The sequence below is a fragment of the Coregonus lavaretus genome (assembly GCF_964263955.1).
Source record: "Coregonus lavaretus genome assembly, chromosome: 8".
NCBI classification, from domain to species: Eukaryota; Metazoa; Chordata; class Actinopteri; order Salmoniformes; family Salmonidae; genus Coregonus; species Coregonus lavaretus.
This window is the reverse complement of record NC_139995.1, coordinates 30341493-30362782: the sequence shown is the minus strand read 5'-3', so window position 1 is coordinate 30362782 and position 21290 is coordinate 30341493. Positions and strand designations below refer to the sequence as shown.

Here is a 21290-nt window from a genome sequence, read left to right as displayed (position 1 = left end):
TGCTTAGCTGCCTAGTTCTACTGGTTATTGGGGGCGGAAATTAGGTGGAAATGACGTGTTTCAGAAATGTTCATCTCCATATCTGGACTGCTGGAGTAGGCTTATGTATCCTACTGTTGTAGGCCTATGTGTGCTTTTAATAGTGCTCAGATAAATGAGGATGAGGAGAGGAAGAGCAGGTGCATTTAATTTACTTAATAATTGGTGGAGTTGGAAGTTTACATACACCTTAGCCAAATACATTTAAACTCAGTTTTTCACAATTCCTGACATTTAATCCTAGTAAAAATTCCCTGTGTTAGGTCAGTTAGGATCACCACTTTATTTTAAGAATGTGAAATGTCAGAATAATAGTAGAGAGAATGATTTATTTCAGCTTTTATTTCTTTCATCACATTCCCAGTGGGTCAGAAGTTTACATACACTCAATTAGTATTTGGTAGCATTGCCTTTAAATTGTTTAACTTGGGTCAAACGTTTCGGGTAGCCTTCCACAAGCTTCCCACAATAAGTTGGGTGAATGTTGGCCCATTCCTCCTGACAGAGCTGGTGTAACTGAATCAGGTTTGTAGGCCTCCTTGCTCGCACATGCTTTTTCAGTTCTGCCCACAAATATTCTATAGGATTGAGGTCAGGGCTTTGTGATGGCCACTCCAATACCTTGACTTTGTTGCCACAACTTTGGAAGTATGCTTGGGGTCCATTTGGAAGACCCATTTGCGACCAAGCTTTAACTTCCTGACTGATGTCTTGAGATGTTGCTTCAATATATCCACATAATTTTCCTTCCTCATGATGCCATCTATTTTGTGAAGTGCACCAGACCCTCCTGCAGCAAAGCACCCTCACAGCATGATACTGCCACCCACGTGCTTCACGGTTGGGATGGTGTTCTTCGGCTTGCAAGTACCACCTTTTTCCTCCGAACATAACGATGGTCATTATGGCCAAACAGTTCTATTTTTGTTTCATCAGACCAGAGGACATTTCTCCAAAAAGTACGATCTTTGTCCCCATGTGCAGATGCAAACCGTAGTCTGGCTTTTTTATGGCGGTTTTGGAGCAGTGGCTTCTTCCTTGCTGAGCGGCCTTTCAGGTTATGTCGATATAGGACTCATTTTACTGTGGATATAGATACTTTTGTACCTTTTTCCTCCAGCATCTTCACAAGGTCCTTTGCTGTTGTTCTGGGATTGATTTGCACTTTTCGCACCAAAGTATGTTCATCTCTAGGAGACAGAACGCATCTCCTTCCTGAGCGGTATGATGGCTGTGTGGTCCCATGGTGTTTATACTTGCGTACTATTGTTTGTACAGATGAACGTGGTACCTTCAGGCGTTTGGAAATTGTTCCCAAGGATGAACCAGACTTGTGGAGGTCTACAATTGTTTTTCTGAGGTCTTGGCTGATTTCTTTTGATTTTCCCATGATGTCAAGCAAGGCACTGAGTTTGAAGGTAGGCCTTGAAATATATCCACAGGTACACCTCCAATTGGCTCAAATTATGTCAATTAGCCTATCAGAAGCTTCTAAAGCCATGACATAATTTTCTGGAATTTTCCAAGCTGTTTAAAGGCACAGTCAATTTAGTGTATGTAAACTTCTGACCCACTGGAATTGTGATACAGTGAATTATAAGTGAAATAATCTGTCCGTAAACAATTGTTGGAAGAATTACTTGTGTCATGCACAAAGTAGATGTCCTAACCGACTTGCCAAAACTATCGTTTGTTAACAAGAAGTGGTTGAAAAATGAGATTTAATGACTCCAACCTAAGTGTATGTAAACTTCCGACTTCAACTGTACATTTTTAAAAAGTCTAATAAATCCATGTAATATAGCCTACACATTCACAATAAATCCATTATTTATTTTAGACAGGTCTAAAGAAACATGATATAAAGAAAATGTAGTCTATTTCAGAAGAACAGAATAGCATACTCTGAGTTGTCCTTATGTTAGGTCCTGATCTGGCTATGCCATATGACTGTGGGCTACACTAGTTCATTTAGCAGACAAGATTTGCTTAGAATTCCGTGGCATTATTTTCATTATTTTATAGTATTTGGAAAACAATTGAACAAAGCTGAATAAAATATTAAATGATATTTTCTCCAAACGATTTGAGGGAGTGCACACATGCGGCTATTCTGTGTTGAGCAGTTAGCAAAGAAATAGGTACTCCTATATGTTTAATTTAGAGTTATTAATGTAACTTTAGTTGTTGGGCTATATGTTTTGGTTTTTAATACATTGTAAGGCTGCATGATGTGACTCTAATGATGATTTGAAAAAAGAGCTCTGCTTTGTTTTTTGCGCAGGCTGTACACACTTCATCAGTCTCTCATTCACAATTTGATAAGCACTTGATAATGCTTTGAATATCCCGGCGCAATCCCCTTTGTGTGGCTGTAATGCACCCTAACAAAATCCATGCCTTTTGCGGCCAGTGGCCGTTGTTCCCTTCCCTCTGAGTGCTGCGTGCTCCGAAGCACCTCTCACTCACATCGCTCTCCATCACGTGATTGGGTCTTTCTCACAGGCTACAAGTGAAGACAGACACTTTGGGGACGCAACTGCGCGCGTCCTTATCCAATTCCGAGGTGCATATTGAAGATATTGGAAGAACTGTCCACATACTTTTCGTCAATCAACAAGATGAGTAGGCCTAACGAACAGCAAAAGCACTAGCCTATGTCAATCTACTATCCCCCATAGTACAAAAGTTGACCTATTCTATTCTGTACGAGAAACAAATATTCCAAACATAGTCTGGAACAGTTGTGGGATGCGATAGATCCCAAATGAACCACTAGCATGAAAAAAACGTTTTTAAGCATTGAGGCTGATGCAACAGATCAGAACGTTTAGCTTAAAATGGGATAAACTATTAGGCTATTTCTTCACATTATAAGCGTAGCAATGTGCACACGGCAGTAGGCTATAAGCGTGAATGTTCCATTAGCGGGAAAACACCATTATCAAAAGTGACCGCAAATGCGATTATGCATGTAATTGGTTTTATTATAAAGGTGCATTTTTATGGTGAAATTATCTTCCCCAAACTTGAAACTCACACGCTGCTTATGTATGCCAGTTAGGCTCTACACCCCTTGTAAAGCAGATTAATGTGCTTAATTTTATGTAGTTATTTGGCCACTTTAGTTATGATGCAAACCTTTTCAAAACATATAGGCCTATGGGCTAGGCTACATGAGGTGTGCGACTATGATTAGAAAAAGTCGCAAAAAAAAGGCATTGTTTCTTGCCTTACGCTGGGCATCATTCACAAGTGATAATATATAATTGATAGGCTAATATTGTCACCCATCAGACTATTCTTGATTTAATCTTGTCTTTACATATACAAAATAATATATGTGTGAAATTTGTTTTGGTTTAGAATGGACCATTATCATGCACCTGTCTCGAAACAGGGGCAGGGGAAAACATACATGTCATCTATGCACTTAAATAGCAAATGGAGGACGCTTTTCCCGTGGTTCATTTTCAGCCAGGTAGGCTATACTCCTGTTGTAAAGATAAGCAATGTGCTTAATATTAGGGAAGTTGAGAAATAAATATAGTAGGCCTAGTCAATAGATAGCTGATGGGATCCTCCTTTTTTTAATAGAGGCCATCACTCTGTTTTCTCACGCAATTGCATAGCCTATAGAAATGTTGCGCAACATGAGCTCATGGGCTCTCTTGAAGTGTTTGATTAGATGTTCGAATACATTTGCATTGATGACAGAGTGATTAGAGGGACAATAGAGTGCTGAGTACCAGGCAGTTAGCAAGTTTGGTAGGCTATTAATGAACATCAGCAGCATCAGTGGTGGAGAAGCCTAATTACCGTGACCAAACGGTCACATGGAATTTGACTGCCTTCATGACACATGACCGCCGATGTGGCAGTAATATGGTCCTAGCCAACACCACTATGGCACTCAACTAGCTGTGTGGGGCCATAAACAACAAGAAACCGCTCACCGAGAGGCAGCGTTTCTGATTGGCGGAGACGTTCAGACAGGGTGACTTAAAACTTCCTACCTCACTTCTACCAACACGTCTCCTGCGCCACTAGGAGCACTAAAACTCTAGACCAGTTTTATTCTACCCACAGAAACGCATACAAGGCCCTCCCTCATGGTCGTCACTAGTTACCACATCCACAATATCAGATGAGGGAGTGTGATGACACGTATGCCGACCAACTTTCAGGAGAAGACAAGATGCATTTATTTTATCTAATGATCAATCAATTATTTGTTTATTTATTAGCTATAATAAAACCAACCATTCTAAATGGCACTGCATCTCAGTGCTAGAGGCGTCCCTACAGACCCTGGTTCGATTCCAGGCTGTATCACAATCCGGCCGTGATTGGGAGTCCCATAGGGCGGCTCACAATTGGCTCAGCATTGTCCTGGTTTGGCCGGGGTAGGCCGTCATTGTAAATAAGAATTTGTTCTTAACTAACATGCCTAGTTAAATAAAGGTAAAAAATACAAAAAATGCTAAGTGGAATCAGATGTCTTATTCAAACTCAGCTTTCGAGAGCAAGAGTTGCACCCCTTCTCAAAAAACCAACACTCGATCCCTCTGATGTCAACAACTACAGACCAGTATCCCTTCTTTCTTTTCTTTCCAAAACTATTGAGCGTGCCGTCTTTAGCCAACTCTCTTGCTATCTCTCTCAGAATGACCTTCTTGATCCAAACCAGTCAGGTTTCAGGACTGGTCATTCAACTGAGACTGCTCTTCTCTGTGTCACGGAGGCTCTCCGCACTGCTAAAGCTAACTCTCTCTCCTCTGCTCTTGTCCTTCTATACTTGTCTGCTGCCTTTGATACTGTGAACCATCAGATCCTCCTCTCCACCCTCTCCGAGCTGGGCATCTCCGGCGCGGCTCACTCTTGGATTGCGTCCTACCTGACCGGTCACTCCTACCAAGTGGCGTGGCGAGAAGCTGTCTCCGCACCACGTGCTCTCACCACTGGTGTCCCCCAGGGCTCAGTTCTAGGCCCTCTCCTATTCTCGCTATACACCAAGTCACTTGGCTCTGTCATATCCTCACATGGCCTCTCCTATCATTGCTACGCTGACGATACACAACTAATCTTCTCCTTTCCCCCTTCTGATAACCAGGTGGCAAATCGCATCTCTGCATGTCTGGCAGACATACCAGTATGGATGACGGATCACCACCTCAAGCTGAACCTTGGCAAGACGGAGCTGCTCTATCTCCCGTCTGGATTACTGCAACTCGCTGTTGGCTGGGCTCCCTGCCTGTGCCATTAAACCCCTACAACTCATCCAGAATGCCGCAGCCCGTCTGGTGTTCAACCTTCCCAAGTTCTCTCACGTCACCCCGCTCCTCCGCACACTCCACTGGCTTCCAGTTGAAGCTCGCATCTGTTACAAGACCATGGTGCTTGCCTACGGAGCTGTGAGGGGAACGGCACCTCCGTACCTTCAGGCTCTGATCAGTCCCTACACCCAAACGAGGGCATTGCGTTCATCCACCTCTGGCCTGCTGGCTCCCCTTCCTCTGCGGAAGCATAGTTCCCGCTCAGCCCAGTCAAAACTGTTCGCTGCTCTGGCACCCCAATGGTGGAACAAGCTCCCTCACGACGCCAGGACAGCGGAGTCACTCACCACCTTCCGGAGACATTTGAAACCCCACCTCTTTAAGGAATACCTGGGATAGGATAAAGTAATCCTTCTAACCCCCCCCCCCCCAAAAAAAATAAATAAAAGCAAAATAAATAATTGAGTTAATAAAGCCACATACAAACATGGTCTCTTTTTTGCTTTCTTGAGTAAGGCAGCTCCAAAATGGAGGTGTTTTAGCCTAGCTCAGTGCTTTCAGTGGTGGTGGGGCAGCCAGCGGAAAATACGGAGCGTAGGGTTTGGTAATGTTCTCTAGTTGTGCAAGTGATTGGCTCAGTGTTCTGTCAGTCATGGGGACACTACGTCACTACAAAATCTACAGGGAGAGCTAGAAAATTCAAGCCCCTTGGGTGCTGCCATAGAGTTACATTAGAAGTGCCCCTCCAAGAAGGCTCAAGGTCATTGGCCACAGATAAAATGATGTCAAATCACGTTATATCTACTGTAGCTTTGATTGGACTGATCATGTCAACATCATACTTTCAAAATCTTAGCTAGCAAGCTAGACAAGCAGTCATCATCATGAATCACGTCGACAATCTATTGGCAAATCCTTTTCAAACCTTGTCATTTGAAGATAAATTATAGATAAAGTGTATCGGTGCTCATCGGCCATTGGACATAAACATTACACAACAAGTTGGAAATCGCAAATTCAACAATGAGTGGTTTGGAAGGAATCAGTGACTAACTGCAAGCATTGCAAAGCAATCACTAGCCTGCTATTCAGTGGAGTGGGTGTGTGGTCCAAGTATGGGTTTACGGGTCTCTTTTCCAAGCTTAAAAGGATAAATATTCACATGTCATGGGCCAGAAAAGGTTGAATACATTGGCCATGCTGGCAATCCAGCATGACTTCTGCCACGTTCAAAACAATTGGAAACTCGGAACTGGGAAATATCAGACTTCAGTGAGTTCAAGACAACTGGGACCTCAGAAAAAAAACTAGCTCCGACTGGGAAAATACGTTTTGAACATTCATCCAACTCGGAATTCCAAGTCGGGAACTCGGGCGTCTTTCTAGAGCTCCAACCTGAAGATCACTGACGTCATGATTCGACCTTGTTTTCTTCGGAGTTCCCAGTTGTCTTGAAAGCACCATAAATCCAGAGAATGCCAAAATGCCAAAATTGACCAAATTTGCCCACAAGGACCGCCGCACCACCTTCCTGTTCAAGTGAGCACAGCACAACAAGGTGAGTCCAAAAATGTATTGTATGCTGCTGCATAAATGATGCAATATGCCAGGGAGATATGTATACTGTAGCTAAGAAAGTAATGCTAAGTGTATGTTGTGTAGCAAGCTGTTAGTAGCCGATGTGCCTCACCCTAATAATTTGGTCTCTTTCCCCCTCATAACTTAGCCTACTGTTCTGACTTGGTGGTGCACATGTAGCCTATAGCCTGTTTTAGAGAAATGTAATTATTGAATATTGTAAGAGCTTTCATTGTCTGCTTATATGCCCCCTTTATTTATCCTACATTTTTGACTTGGTGTACAGGAAGAATACTGTAAGAATGGCCCATGTTCTGAATTATGTTGGTGTACATTTCAAAAGTGCTGAACAAATAGTTATATTGACTATGTCCGTCCTAGCTCGCTCATTAAAGTCTTAATCGAAATTATGGATTGCCTCTAATTCGCTTGTCGTCCCCTTATGCCAGTTTGTACATCTCAATTGTCAGTAGAAACCACATTTGTTTAAGTAAGTCAGCCATATCAGCTATGTTTTTTAAAAGGCAGTAAATGAAGCTGAATTAACTGTTTCGCTGCCAGACAAGGCTCCGCTGATAGCCAGGTGTAGCAGTAGTAAGGATTAACTCCATGGTGCTGAAAAGAAAGCTCTGCTGTTGGGACAGCTTTATGTAGGCCCTAACAGTTTGTGGGCACCGCTTGTCACCGTTGTAGTGCAATTAATGTATTGTTTAGTGTTGTGTTGTGTTGTGTAGTGGCTTTGCTGGCATGCATCTAAAAAAAAATATGTTTTGAGTTTGACCCATCAAGATTTCCATGCTAAAATCACCACTGGTCTTAACCCAAAATATGTTTACTCCAATATCTGCATTTTTTTTTTTAATGGCATGTAGACAAACAAATTGACACATCTTGATTTTAGATGTTTATTTTCAAAATCCACAAGTTATACACAAGTAAAACCTTCACAGTTTCAAAGAAATGTTCACAGAATTACTACTATTTTAAAATAATAATTTATTTGAAACGTAGGCACTAACTATAGTCATTTATTTATTTGACTTAACATAGCCTTGCAGTCCACCTTTTTGGTATTTTGTACCAGTTTCCATCTCTGTACAAAGGCATGGGCTTCAAGCTATGGAAGATGGCAAAACATTGAACAATAATAATTGATTGGACTTTGCACTTTTGTAGACACCCAAAGCTCTTTATAGTGTAAGGGGAAACTCATCACCCTAACCCCACTTACATACTCTTTATTTTATTTATTTTATTGGCCCCCCCTCTTCAGAGGACAAAAGTAACTTTGTTTTCCATTTTAGTTTTATACAGATATTTTGTTACATTTTGTTCCACACCAAAAACCATGAATTACAGGCAATATCCGCGCTGGGCTAAAGGCTAGAGCTACCGCTTACAACGAACGGGACACGGACATGGACGCATACAAGAATGTCCTCTACGACCTCCGACTAGACATCAAACATGCAAAAGGACAATATAGGAGGATGGTGGAATCCTATTACACCTGCCCCGACGCTCGTCGTATGTAGCTGGGCTTGCAGATGATAACGGATTAAAAAGGGAAACCCAGCCATGAGTTGCCGAGCAATGCAGGACTCCCAAATGAGCTAAATGCCTTTTACATTTACATTTACATGCTTGCTTCTAGGAATATAACACTGTGCCTTGCGTGAAAGCCTCTGTTTTTCCGGATGGCTGTGTGATCTCGCTCTCCATGGCCGATGTGAGCAAAACGTTTAAACAGGTGAACAATCACAAGGCCGCAGGCCAGACGGAATACGAAGGCGCGTTCCCAAAGCATGCGCAGACCAGCTGGTAAGTGTCTTCACAGACATTTTCAATCTCTCCTTGTCCCAGTCTGTAATCCCAACATGTTTCAAGCTGACCACCACTGTCCCTGTTCCCAAGAGCTCCAAGGTAACCTGCCTAAATGACTATCACCCTGTAGCATTCACATCTGTGAAGTGCTTTGAAAGGCTGGTCATGACACACATCAACACCATCATCCCAGACACACTAGACCCACTCCAATTCGCATACCGCTCCAACAGATCCACAGATAACGCAATCTCAATTGCACTTCACACTGCCCTCTCCCAGCTGGACAAGAGGGAAAATAACTGTGTGAGAATTCTGTTCATAGACTACAGCTCAGCGTTTAACACCATAGTCCCCTCCAAGCACATCACCAAGCTAGGGACCCTGGGACTAAACCCCTCCCTCTACAACTGGATCCTGGACTTGCTGACAGGCCGGCCCCAGGTGGTGAGGGTAGGAAACAACATCTCAACCACACTGACCCTCAACACGGGGGGCTGTCAGGGGTGTGTGCTTAGTCCCCTCCTGTACTCCCTGTTCACACACGTCTGCGTGGCCACGCACGACTCCAACACCATCATCAAGTTTGCTGACAACACGACAGCGGTAGGCCTGATCACCGATGGCAATGACTCAGCCTACAGAGAGGAGGTCAGAGACTTAGCAGTGTGGTGCTAGGACAACAACCTCTCCCTCAATGTCAGTTACACCAAGGACCTGATCGTGGACTATAGGAGAAAGAGGGGAGAGCACGCCCCCATCCACATTGATGGGTTTGTTGTGGAGTGGGTCGAGAGCTTCAAGTTCCTTGGCGTCCACATCACTAAGGACTGAACATGGTCCACAAACACCCGCACAGTCGTGAAGAGGGCACGGCAGCACCTCTTCCCCCTCAGGAGGCTGAAAATATTTGACATGGGCCCTCGGATCCTCAAAAGTTCTACAGCTGCACCGTCGAGAGCATCTTGACTGGCTGCATCACCACTTGGTATGGCAAATGCACCACCCTTGACCGCAAAGTGCTACAGAGGGTGGTGCGGACAGCCCAGTATATCACTGGGGCCGAGCTCCCTGCCATCCAGGACCTCTATATCAGGCGGTGTCAGAGAAATAGACACACGCACGCTCACACACTTTTACACTCATAATTTGCTGCTGCTAGTCTGTTCTTTATTTTACTCTTATTATTATCTATCCTGATGCCTAGTCACTTTACCCTGCCTTCATGTACATATCTACCTCAAATGCCTTGTACCTCTGCACATTGATCTGGTACTGGTACTCCCTGTATATAGCTCCATTCTTGTGTATTTTATTTTATTCCTCTTGTGTTACCATTTATTGTATTTTATTATATTTAAACTCTGCATCATTGGGAAGGGCTTCATAACCAAGATGTTCACAGTAAAGTCTACAACAGTTGTATTTAGCTCATGTGACAAATAACATTTGATTTGATTTTTTATTTGAGACACAAAAAAACGTTATTGCAAACAGCCTTATGTAGAGTAGACTAATATCACCTAGTAGGACAATAGTGTAATGCTGTATGATGTGTAGGCTATAGTGTAGCCTAATGATGTGTTAGGGCAAACATGGTCTCAAATCACTGATGCAGAAGAGGTGCTCTGCATTTTGACTGAGAATATGGTAGCCTAATTAATCATCATGAGAATCCTCTCCCCATATTCCAAGGTTCCAAAAAAAATAAAAAATAACGTTTACATGCTAGCTCAAGAACAGGTCGGCTATAATAGTCGATGGGATATACAGAATCAAAGATTGTGGGTTGGCTGTAGCCTGTATCCTTGCCTGCACCATGTCTAGTAGTACTGTCTGTGTCCCTCCCGACTGAAGTGTGTGATACTTATTTAGCATTTCCAGGACCCGTTAACATTTTGAATTTAATTACTGCAGTCATCGACAGGCTTATGTGTGAGCATCTCATCCTTGCGCTCCGTTATTCTTCCTCTGATGCAATCCATAGCCCAAATTAGGAAAAACGCACTATGGTGTCATTCAGATCTAATCAAATGTGGACCAATTTCACGTCGATTGCCAGAATTGAGATATATGATTCAGCCTTTCTCTGACAGGCCTCGGAACTGACCGGGTGGTGCACATAGACAAATGATACAGGTTTACTTGTCTATTATAATGTCTATTTTCTCACTACAAATTAAATATTGCAGAAATGCACTCGTAAAAGGTCACCAACGCCTCTAATGATATTTAAGAAGCTATAATTAAGATATATCTTATTCTGAATCAAAGGCTCTAATTCGCATATAACGCGCATAAATGCTTTGAAACAATTATCTATTTGCATGATTGTCTCATGTTAAAAAATGGGAATACAACTGATAAAATCGTCAATAATAATCCATCATAAGAAAATCCTAGGCCTCCCATGAATATTATAACCTCAAAATACATCTTACCTTAACGTCTCCACCAATCAGATTGTCCTTCTCTTGAAATTGACATCAATATGCTTATAATGCATGCGTAAAATAATGTTGTTAAAAATCTGGTTACATTCCACATATGTGAATCCGGCAGACGCACTGTTTTTAATTCCGATAGGTGATATGCTTCATCCCGCCTTGCTGTTCCGCCAAAACGGACGCGAGAGGGATGCCACTACCGGCCAGTCGTTGGTATCGCAGCAGAATGCATGAGTCGAATTGTATTGCATTTTACATTTACATTTTAGTCATTTAGCAGACGCTCTTATCCAGAGCGACTTACAGTTAGTGAATACATTTTTTTTATACTGGCCCCCCATGGGAATCAAACCCACAACCCTGGCGTTGCAAACGCCATGCTCTATCAACTGAACTACATCCCTGCCGGTAGCGGCCGGCTGCGACAGAGCCTGGATTCGAACCAGGATCTAGTGGCACAGTTAGCACTGCGATGCAGTGCCTTAGACCACTGCGCCACTCAGGAGTGTTGCATGTATTGCATGTACATTATAAAATGTACTGCAAAGTAATAGGCTAGCCTCGATCAGACCAACAGCATCATTGCATTTTGGACCAGAAGTACACACATTTCCAATTTTGCAACAATATGCATCAAATTGTATGCATAGACTTGACAGAGATAGTAGCAAAATGTGAATGTTGAACTTTTGTTGCACACATATTCAGTAAAAAAGTTTGACTGCACAACTGGAGATAGGCTGAGCAGGCCAAATCTTCACCCTTCCCGAAGTGTTTATCCAATTATTTGCTTACAATCCCATGCTTTTAAATCAATGACGGGAGTGTGCGCTTCAATTGTGTTGCATTGCATTTTGTCTAAAAACTAGAACACAAATAAAACCGTACGGAAACATTTCATAGCATGCCATATAATGAGTGGATATCACTGGGCGAATTCGTTTAACATCACCCGGTGCCCCGGGTGAGCGGGATTATTATTTTAGACCATTCCAATGGTCCTTACGTGAAATATCAACACTTCCGGGGCACCGGGCCATGCAAAACGAACTCGCCCAATGATGTGTAGTGGGTACTACAAAGACAGGTAGGCGGCCTAGACTATAGAATCTGATCCCAAATCAGACTTGTCAATTTGAGCCACGCCTATACATGCTTATTCGGACCAATCGAGGAAACATTCGTGTCCAAAAGGAGGGATTCTGGAAATGTTTTACAATTATCCAATAGGACAACGTAGTGGCTTTGATTGACATGTATAATACCGTATTCTGTGGTATTTTATGTCGATGATGTCCAATCCACATTAACCATGTTTTGACGTTCCATAGAACAAATAAACAATTAACGAGACCTGACAGATGTAGATAGCTAGCTTTTATACCATAGAAGAAAAAGAAGAAGAAGAAGAAGCTAGCTATCATGGCTGCTTCCGTGGTTAGGTGGTTGAGGGGATTGTACGTTTTCTTTTTGACATGTCTGCTATCAGTTTTGGCATTCTTGAATCTAGAGGAATTGAACGAGATGACATATGGGATCCAGATTCTTCCCGATCCCGTCATTATGGGACAGGTGAGGCGTGAAATAAAGATATTCTAGTTTACGTTAGCTAGCATGCATGGTCTCAGCGATTCTGTCCAGTTCGCTATCTATTGTAGGTAGCTAGTGTGGAGTCAGATGGCTAGTAGCTTGCTAACGTTAGAGTCAGAGTCTAAGACTATTTCGTGATATTTGAATTAAATAATAATGCACTAGCTAGCTATAGAATTAGATGTAGTAACGTTATAGTGCTGCTAGCTAGCGCGCCTGTCAAAAATGCGAACAGCTAACGTTAACACCTAAAATGCAGTCAATAACAGTAGGCTAACGTTACCGTTATGTACAGACATATACATTGTGCGAACTGTTGCTACCCACTAATATGTAGCTAACTGGCCCTATCGTTTAGAAAACGCAGTTTCAAGTTGACAGCAGCAATCAGATAGCATCTCGTTAACTAGCTATGTAGTACAGTCTGTTTTATCTAACGTTATGTCATGTTTTTCACACTGCAGGCTAAGACAGAAGAAGTCATGCTGGTGTCCAACAAATACAAGCAGATGTATGAATGTCGCCTTCCAGCCCAGGCAGTGAGGTTTCACCAGGACCGAGCCTCTGAGCCTGACTCCCAAGGCTACACCGGACCAGGCATCGCAGACCTGCTCAAGCCCATGCACACGGCCCCCTGCCTAGTAAAGGTCAGACACACACACGCAAGAAGACTAAGGGGAGGAATACTATATCACTGCCTAGAGACAACGGTGCTTCATATTGCATCAATGTCTAAACTGTTTTCACCACTGACCTCTTTACACCAGAACTATTGCAGACAGTTATAAAGTGATGCTTTTAATGAAATGGAAGACCATACGTTTAGTTGGCCCTGGTTGGATGCTTGCAATGAGTTGTGCAACTTGTATTGACAGTTAAATCCCTTGCGTGCTTATCTGATTGGTCGGTTTGCATAACCTAACCCTGCAAATTGTCTCTACAATATTGTCTCTACAATAAGCTACCTCTCTCTTTACTGTATATGGATGAAGAGGTCACTCGGAAGGTTGAACTTGTAATCTACCGGACCTTGAGTTGGACAGACTCCATATGCATATTAGAAATCAACTTCTCCATATATGGCAGCATAGACTATTTGCTATTTCTTCTAGTATTGTAAGGCCACTGTCAACATGGATATGAAATGTCATAGCAACTGAAACGTTGTCATTCTCTATGACTGCAGACGAAAGACTGGTGGACATATGAGTTCTGCTATGGACAACACATTAGACAGTACCACCTAGAGGGTAAGATTTATTTTCAACAACTGTTTTTGCCAAAAGTGAACACAAGTAGCAACAGCTGGATCATCTTGTTTGTACTCACTGTTTACACTTTCAGCATGTTTATTTAAGATCCCCATGTCATTATGTACTTCTCTGGTGTTGACCTGTCTAGTGTTGACCTGTCTAGTGTTGACCTGTCTGTCAAGTGCTGCTGCATCACATGGTTTACCTGATGCTACTTTGTCTATTTAGATTTAGGCCATGCCTCAAATGATGGTCTGTTTTTATCTCTCCACAGACACTGACATCAAAGGGGATGTTCTCTTCCTGGGGTACTATGATTCAGAGTTTGACTGGAACAATGAAACAGCCAAGGTAAACGGTTTGTTTCTCTGTTGCATGCAGCCACCCTCCTCTCTCCCCTTATAGGATTTTGTCATACTTTGTGGTGTTACTGTAGTATGTGTTTATAACTCTTCTCATACAAAGGACTAAAGCAAGAGTTTTTAGATGTATACTTGCTGTAAAACATGCAAGAGGCATGTTGTATAAGCCAATTGAAAAAAAAATAACAGAAAAATCTCAAGCTGTTTAGATTTGTATTCTACTTTGTTATTAACCCATTTTAATATAGTTGAATTAAGGTTAGAGTGAGTGCTTGGCAGGTACGGGCTGCTTGTTGATTTTGGAACACAGCATGTACCTTGTTCAGGTTGATGACATGATGAGGGAAAGAACAGCATGAGCCTGTTGACTTGACTGCTACAGCAGAAGTGACTCCCTCCCCTGAGACTCACCCGCTGTTTCAAGTTGTATTAGTCGTATGTACAGGATACACATGGTATACACCGTCCAACTAAATGCTTACTTGCAGGTTCCTTCTCGAAATGCAACAACAATAAGAAATAAGAATAAAAGATAAGAATACAAACATAAAGTAAATGGCTCAGTAGAATAGAATAAACATTTAAGCATAAGTATAATACAGGAAGGCAAAATTGATTGTACAATATTTACACAGGAAAGGGGGTGGGGGGGGCGGCAAGTGTTTAAATTTGATGTGATGGTCTGTGCAATTTGATGATACAGTAGAATATCTGGCAAATACGAACTTCTCTTTCTCTCCCTCCCTGGCGCCCAGGCCTCCAAGCAGCACAGACTGAAGCGCTACCACAGTCAGAGCTACGTCAACGGCTCCAAGTGTGACCTGAACAGGAGCCCCAGGGAGACTGAAGTCAGGGTGAGAGACTATGAGATGGTGTCTTAATATTGCAATAAATATCAGTAAGGACAACCTGTGTTTTATATTGTATTTAATAAATCTTGTAAAACTGCAAACACATTAGATATGACTGGTGTGACTCCTTGGCAATCCATGACCTCTGACCCCTGATCTGCTCTGCTCTGGTCTATGTCTTCCAGTTTGTGTGTGAGGAGGGCTCGGGGGACTACGTGGCCCGTGTGGACGAGCCCCAGTCGTGCCGCTATGTGCTGACGGTCCACACCAGCCGCACCTGCCAACACCCCTTCCTGCTCCTGCCCTACACCGCCAAGCCCCAGGGCGTTGTGTGCCAGCCAGCCCTCAGCACCCAGCAGTACATGGACTATGTCAAGGCCCAAGTCTGTGAGTCAACAGGGGGCTGGGGGTCTTTGGGAGGGTGCTTAGCCTACATGTACTGTGACATAAAGCCTGGCTAAATATTTTAATTGGTACTTCCCTAATTTCACAAGCCCTAAGGAATAATGTAACTCTGCTTCTCTCTCTCTCGCTCTGTCTGTCTGTCTTTCATTTTCAGCTGATACGAAACGTAAAGTGGAGCAGATCTCAGAGGAGCTGAAGACTCTTGATGAGATGTTGGCTGGTGACGAGGGGACTGACGAGGGGATAGACGAGGACTCAGCGATGCCATCTGATGACCCAGACGTCCTGGGGTCAGACACAAAAGGTGCAATGCCCATTTGTTTAATCTAAGTCCTTTATTTATTGGACGTGTGTGTTGGTCTGATACTAGACAGCTTGCTTGCAGGATTCTATAATGAAAGTATCATATTAAGAAATAATCAGTCCTCTTGATTCATTCCTGTTGGGCCAGATGCAGTTGTCACCTCTGAAGAGCCAGAGGATTCTGATTTCTGGGAGGGAGTGACAAAGCCAGGGAGTACCACAGCAACTGACACCACTTCAGAGCATCAGGTACACAGTCAGTGATCATCATAATATCTTTGAACTTATGCCTTAGTCTTCCACAAGATGGCACCAACAGTGTTTTGTTTTCACAGGCTGGAGAGGATGCCTATGATAATCAGCTCACAGACAATGACAGAGGATGGTAATGTATTAAACTGGCATTTAAAAAAAGTATCACTGCAATATCACATCTGATGCTTTCAAGTCTTTTCCTTTTGGTTAATATCCATCTGGTGTTTTTGATTTCTCACAGCTTTTGGAGATGAACAATTCAACTTCAAGATCATCACCGACCCTGCAGACCTGATGAAATTTGTGCAGCATCTCAAAGAGAGTAACAGAAAGGTTAGTGCTGCATTTAGGCCATGGCACAGTTGACTTTTACCCATAACAATGTATTAATAATGCAGTGACATTTTTGTGCTTTTAATTTCAATATGGTTAATTCTGACTTCCTTATCAGAAAGCACAAAATGAAGCCAAACAAGAACGAGAGGAACTCAGAAAGGAGAAGGAAAAGGAGAGGCATGGAGGCGAGGATGAGGAGGGGGATGAAGAAGAGCATCTCCTGCTGCAGGAGTTTGAGGAGGAGATAGCTGACATCACGGTGCCTTCTGCCAACATCGAGGAAATGAAAGAGGAAATGAAAAAAGGGTTTGACAACATCATAGACGAGGTGCGAACAGACACTAGAGATGCTAGACAGGCTGTAAATGGATCTCTGTAATAGAACAGGTTATTGTCTGGAATGATGTGTTTCAAGTTATTGAGTGCTCAACCACATTATGGGCCAAACATGTGAGGTAGATGGACATCTAAATTATCATTATTATTTTGTCAAAATTTTACATAATTTCAGTCATATTTACTTGATTGTTACTGTTGATAGGCTCACTGGTACGGTCTTCCTTTGCTTGATGGGTTTCTATTTGTGTTCTAGGCTCAGCAGGAGCTGGAGACAGAGGGTCTGAAGGGGGAGTTTGACCGCACTCAGGCAACCCAGACCCTGGAGGCTACTCTGGACAAGCTGCTGGACCGCCTAGAGGACAAAGAGGCAGAGCCCCAGACAGAGGGAGGCCAGAGGGCCAACGACCCAGCCAGGGGCAGTCCCAGCCTAGCCCCGCGACAGCCAGGTAACTGGGCTCTCTGCCTGGGGCTCCACCCTCTGGGCCTGGGTGTATGTGTTCATAGATCATACATCTACATCTGTGTATATTCATTTCTATGTAGATGTCTGTCATCATTTCTTGTTCCATCTCATGTTCAGTACCCTTGGAGATGCGCTGTTCAATGCTCAGGGGAGAATAAAACGGCTGTAGGCTATATCAGCATACTGACAGGCCCATATATAGAGAAAGGGCATCATAGAATACCGGTAGTGAATTGAAAACTCTATGAGAGATCCCACCCACATTCCTGGCTTTAACTCCTACATCCTGTTGCCCTACTTATACTTGTTGGGAGGTGACCTCTGTTGTTTGTCCCTCTTTTGTCTCGTCACCCCAGACCAAGCGGCTGACGATCATGTTAAGATCAGAGTTACTAAGTATAAGACAGGCAGCAGTCCCGATGGGGAGGTCAAAGTTCAGGAGATGGGCGAAGGCGACCCCCAGTGGCAGCACATTAAGGACGTGGTTAAAGAACAGCTAGAGAAGGCGGGACTGAAGGCCGAAGGTAGGAAGGGGAGTGCCCAAAAACACACAGCCCGTCTCTCTCTTTCCTCCTGATATATTTAGCGTATGATCATATCACTCTCTTCTCATCTAATTTGGGCTATTTAGGTCAGGTTCCAAAAATAGAAGGGGGTCACTGGCAAAACAGAGCTACGCATTGCATGATCATCTCTTATCTGTTGAAATGTGTTTTTAAATTCCCTTCTTCAATCTCTGTTGGTGTGTGGCAAAGTTAATGTGTGAACATATTATCTGAGGAAGCTTCTGGGTGTGCTTGCGATATTAACATTTCAAAATAGGCTTATCTGATTTAGGCCTCACATAGCATAAAATATATATTTAAAAGAGGTGTAGATGCAATAGTGACACTGATGTCTCATCCATTTTCATCATCTGTCTTTTATGTGTTTTCCATGTCCTGTTTCTATAATCTGTTCGCATTTCTTATATTATTGCTTACTGTATGTGGTATTGTGCTATAAGCTTTTCAATAGGGTTGCTGGCTGATATTTATGTTTGTGCACAGTTGCACATTTCAAGCTGTCCATGTGCTAATGTATGTTTGGTGTATATTTATATGTGAATGAGAGGTTAGACGATGTGGTATTTTTGCCTGTTTGTGTGTATGTGCTTTGTTGTTTGGTGTATGTGAAACACCTGTTAGTATTATAACGTTGCTAGATATTTTTTAAGGTAAAATTGAGGTGAAGATTATAACACGAAGGACAGCTGAGGAGGCTGGGGACCAGTGGTTGACTGAAGAAGATACCAAGTCCTTCAGAGAGCTGCTCATCAACCTACTGGTAATTACAATTAAAAGTATCAACCTTTCAAATACACTACAGAGTTTTCTTTTCTGTCTAGAAAAAGGGTTTTTGATATGTGTTGAAAGATATCTGTAAGGACATTTTCTCCATTTGGTTCAACGACTGCTCTCAAAACCAATATAAGCAATTGATAGAGAGTAAAGCAGTTCAACATTCTGGAAGAAGCCTTTAAGTAATATGAGTAATTGTGTGTGCTATTCTTTTGATCTGCCCTGAATGTCTCTCAGACGGGGGGAACAGAAGAGGTTTACAAGGAGCAAAAGAGACAGCAGGAGTTGGAAAACAACTACAGATTTGTATGGGGAGAGAGACAGAAAGAGGCCCAGTCCACCAGTACTGCACCGGACTCAGACGATGTGGAGTTATGAGCTCTTGGGAGACGTTTCCTCGTATCGTGGGAACCAAGCACCTGTGGAGGCTAGAAGACAGGGAGTGTCCCACTCCCCTGTCAGAACTCTGAACTCACTGCTAAGTCTCAGCTGCCCCTGGACCCCACTGGTAAAACCAGTGTCCACAAACACACCTGTTTCCACACTCAGAAATGTGTTGTGTCCGTATCAGGCACTTATGTACCTTGCACAAACCAATCCAAATGTTTCAGCTGTGGTAGTGTAATAGTGTCAGGTTTTGTTTTCTCTCCTCTAGTGGGAGGCCAATGTGATGGCTGAAAATGCATTATTTCAATGTTGATCGCTATCAGTTGGGATGAGAGGAGGGTGAAAAACACCATGGACTGGACAATTTGCACATGTGAAAATGTATATTTCTTGGACTGTATATGAGGTTGAACTTTGCATTTCTACAGAACTATGATGCCCTCTCGTTCTGTATCCGCACAGCAGTGCTTATAATTACTCCTCTGTATTTGTTTGCTGCTCTACACTCATTAAATCACCTCAATGAGTGATGCAATAGAGGAATTGACCTGGTATTTACACTTGGCTTCACAAAACTGGATGAATACAATATGTTTGCAAAAGGAGTGTTCTGTTCAATTTATCTTAATGTTTAGAAATTCTGCAATGTTTAAAAAGAATCCAGGTTCGAAATCCTGAAAAAGAGTGAGAGCCACATGCTGTTGTAGCCTGGGTACCAGTCTCTCCACTCTCTCTACTCCATGTAATGTGCCAAAGGGACTGGCCTTTCTGCTATCTTCAGTGAACATTCTATTATTAATGAGCTCGAGCAGAACAGAGGATTTGATCCTGATTAGATCGGTACCATGTCACTTTTTTTCTCCACAGAACACATTGGTTTAATCTAGACAAACAAAAAAGCAACCGGATACCAATCTGTCGAAAGTTGCTACAGTAGCTCACATCTAAAATCTCAACCTAAATACATACTGCAATTCCAACCAAAAAACGTCTTAAAATTCAACTTGCTAACAGCTAAATGTTTGTTTTTGACGTTGTTATAAATTATAATTATATTTTCGAGGCGCCTCATGTTGTCATGGGAAATATAAATGTTATTTCCAGCAACCAATGAGCAACTCTGCCGTAAATCCAGCGCATGTTAAACCGTCTCTTTGGCAATGACAAGGAGTGGCAAGGAGTGGAATGTTAGCTAAAGAGGCTGGTACTCAGACTAATGCTGTTGTGGTTTATAGGTTGAACCACAATTTGAACTATTTAAATCAGAACACGTGTGATTTAGTAAAGCTTTTACTCTTTAATTTGGTCATTGTGGAATTGACATGCTTGTTGAAACAATAATCATACTTCATATAGATTTTGTAGCACTTTAAAAGATGAGAATTGTTGAAATGTATACATTTTGAATGTTGAAAACCGTTATTTTGAAGATTCAGATAATATTTTGGTTTAATGGCATTTGGAACCAAATTATACTAAAGTATTTTCATTCGAGAAGTAATTTCTCTGAAATAATTATTGGACCTCACCTAGTGAGCAAAATCGGTTAAATGACTTCATTCAACGCCTTTTCATCCAAAAAGTTATATTTTCAATATTGTGCTCATAGGGCAGCTGTTCTTATCAACACCTTCATTTTATAGTTACAACCTTGGCATAGGACAACATAGAAAACTTTAATGCTAGGAAACTGATTAGGAAACAGACATTTCTGACTTGCTAACTGAATGAATGCTGGACGTGTATAACCACAACCAGTTAGCAAGTTGGAAATGTCAGAGTTTCCTAGTTCCGACTAGCACGTGAACGCAGCATAAACCCACCAAGATTTATTTTTGCGCAAAGGTTTCTTCAGAGATGTTGAAGGGCGTAATGTGTATAGTTTGTGAATTATTGTAGCTCCTCAAAATATGTAAATAGTTTTGCTTGAACATATGAGGGGATCATTTTGTTTTGAGCTAAACCCATTATAAGCACACTTCCTTGTGGGTTGAGGGATGTTATTGAGTGAAGATGTCAAACAGATCCAATTTTGATACATTGTAAATTCTTGTAGGCCTACACCAGATGGACACCCTCCCTAAAAGTAACTTTGAGCTGCCTTGTAAAATCTGAATATACTCATACCTTGCTGATTTAAAATAAAGACCATTAGAAAAAACATGGGCAAGATATAACACAGTGTTTATTGATATTTTTAGGAATTCCCTCAGTGGTTTCAACTTGCAGGTGATAGGCCTAC

At 42.3% G+C, this 21290-nt stretch overlaps 1 protein-coding gene across 1 annotated transcript; it reads left to right on the top strand.

Moving 5' to 3' along the window:
• Positions 1-12491: 12491 nt before the first annotated feature.
• Positions 12492-19587, top strand: LOC311133197 (protein OS-9-like). Its single transcript, XM_084166658.1, is given in 16 exon segments — positions 12492-12736; positions 13219-13401; positions 13941-14004; positions 14282-14358; positions 15125-15223; positions 15406-15607; positions 15780-15929; positions 16077-16177; positions 16264-16301; positions 16303-16313; positions 16425-16516; positions 16635-16847; positions 17112-17304; positions 17678-17845; positions 18538-18647; positions 18899-19587. Coding segments are annotated over 16 exon segments (1992 nt in total). The 5' UTR covers positions 12492-12586; the 3' UTR covers positions 19040-19587.
• Positions 19588-21290: the final 1703 nt, after the last annotated feature.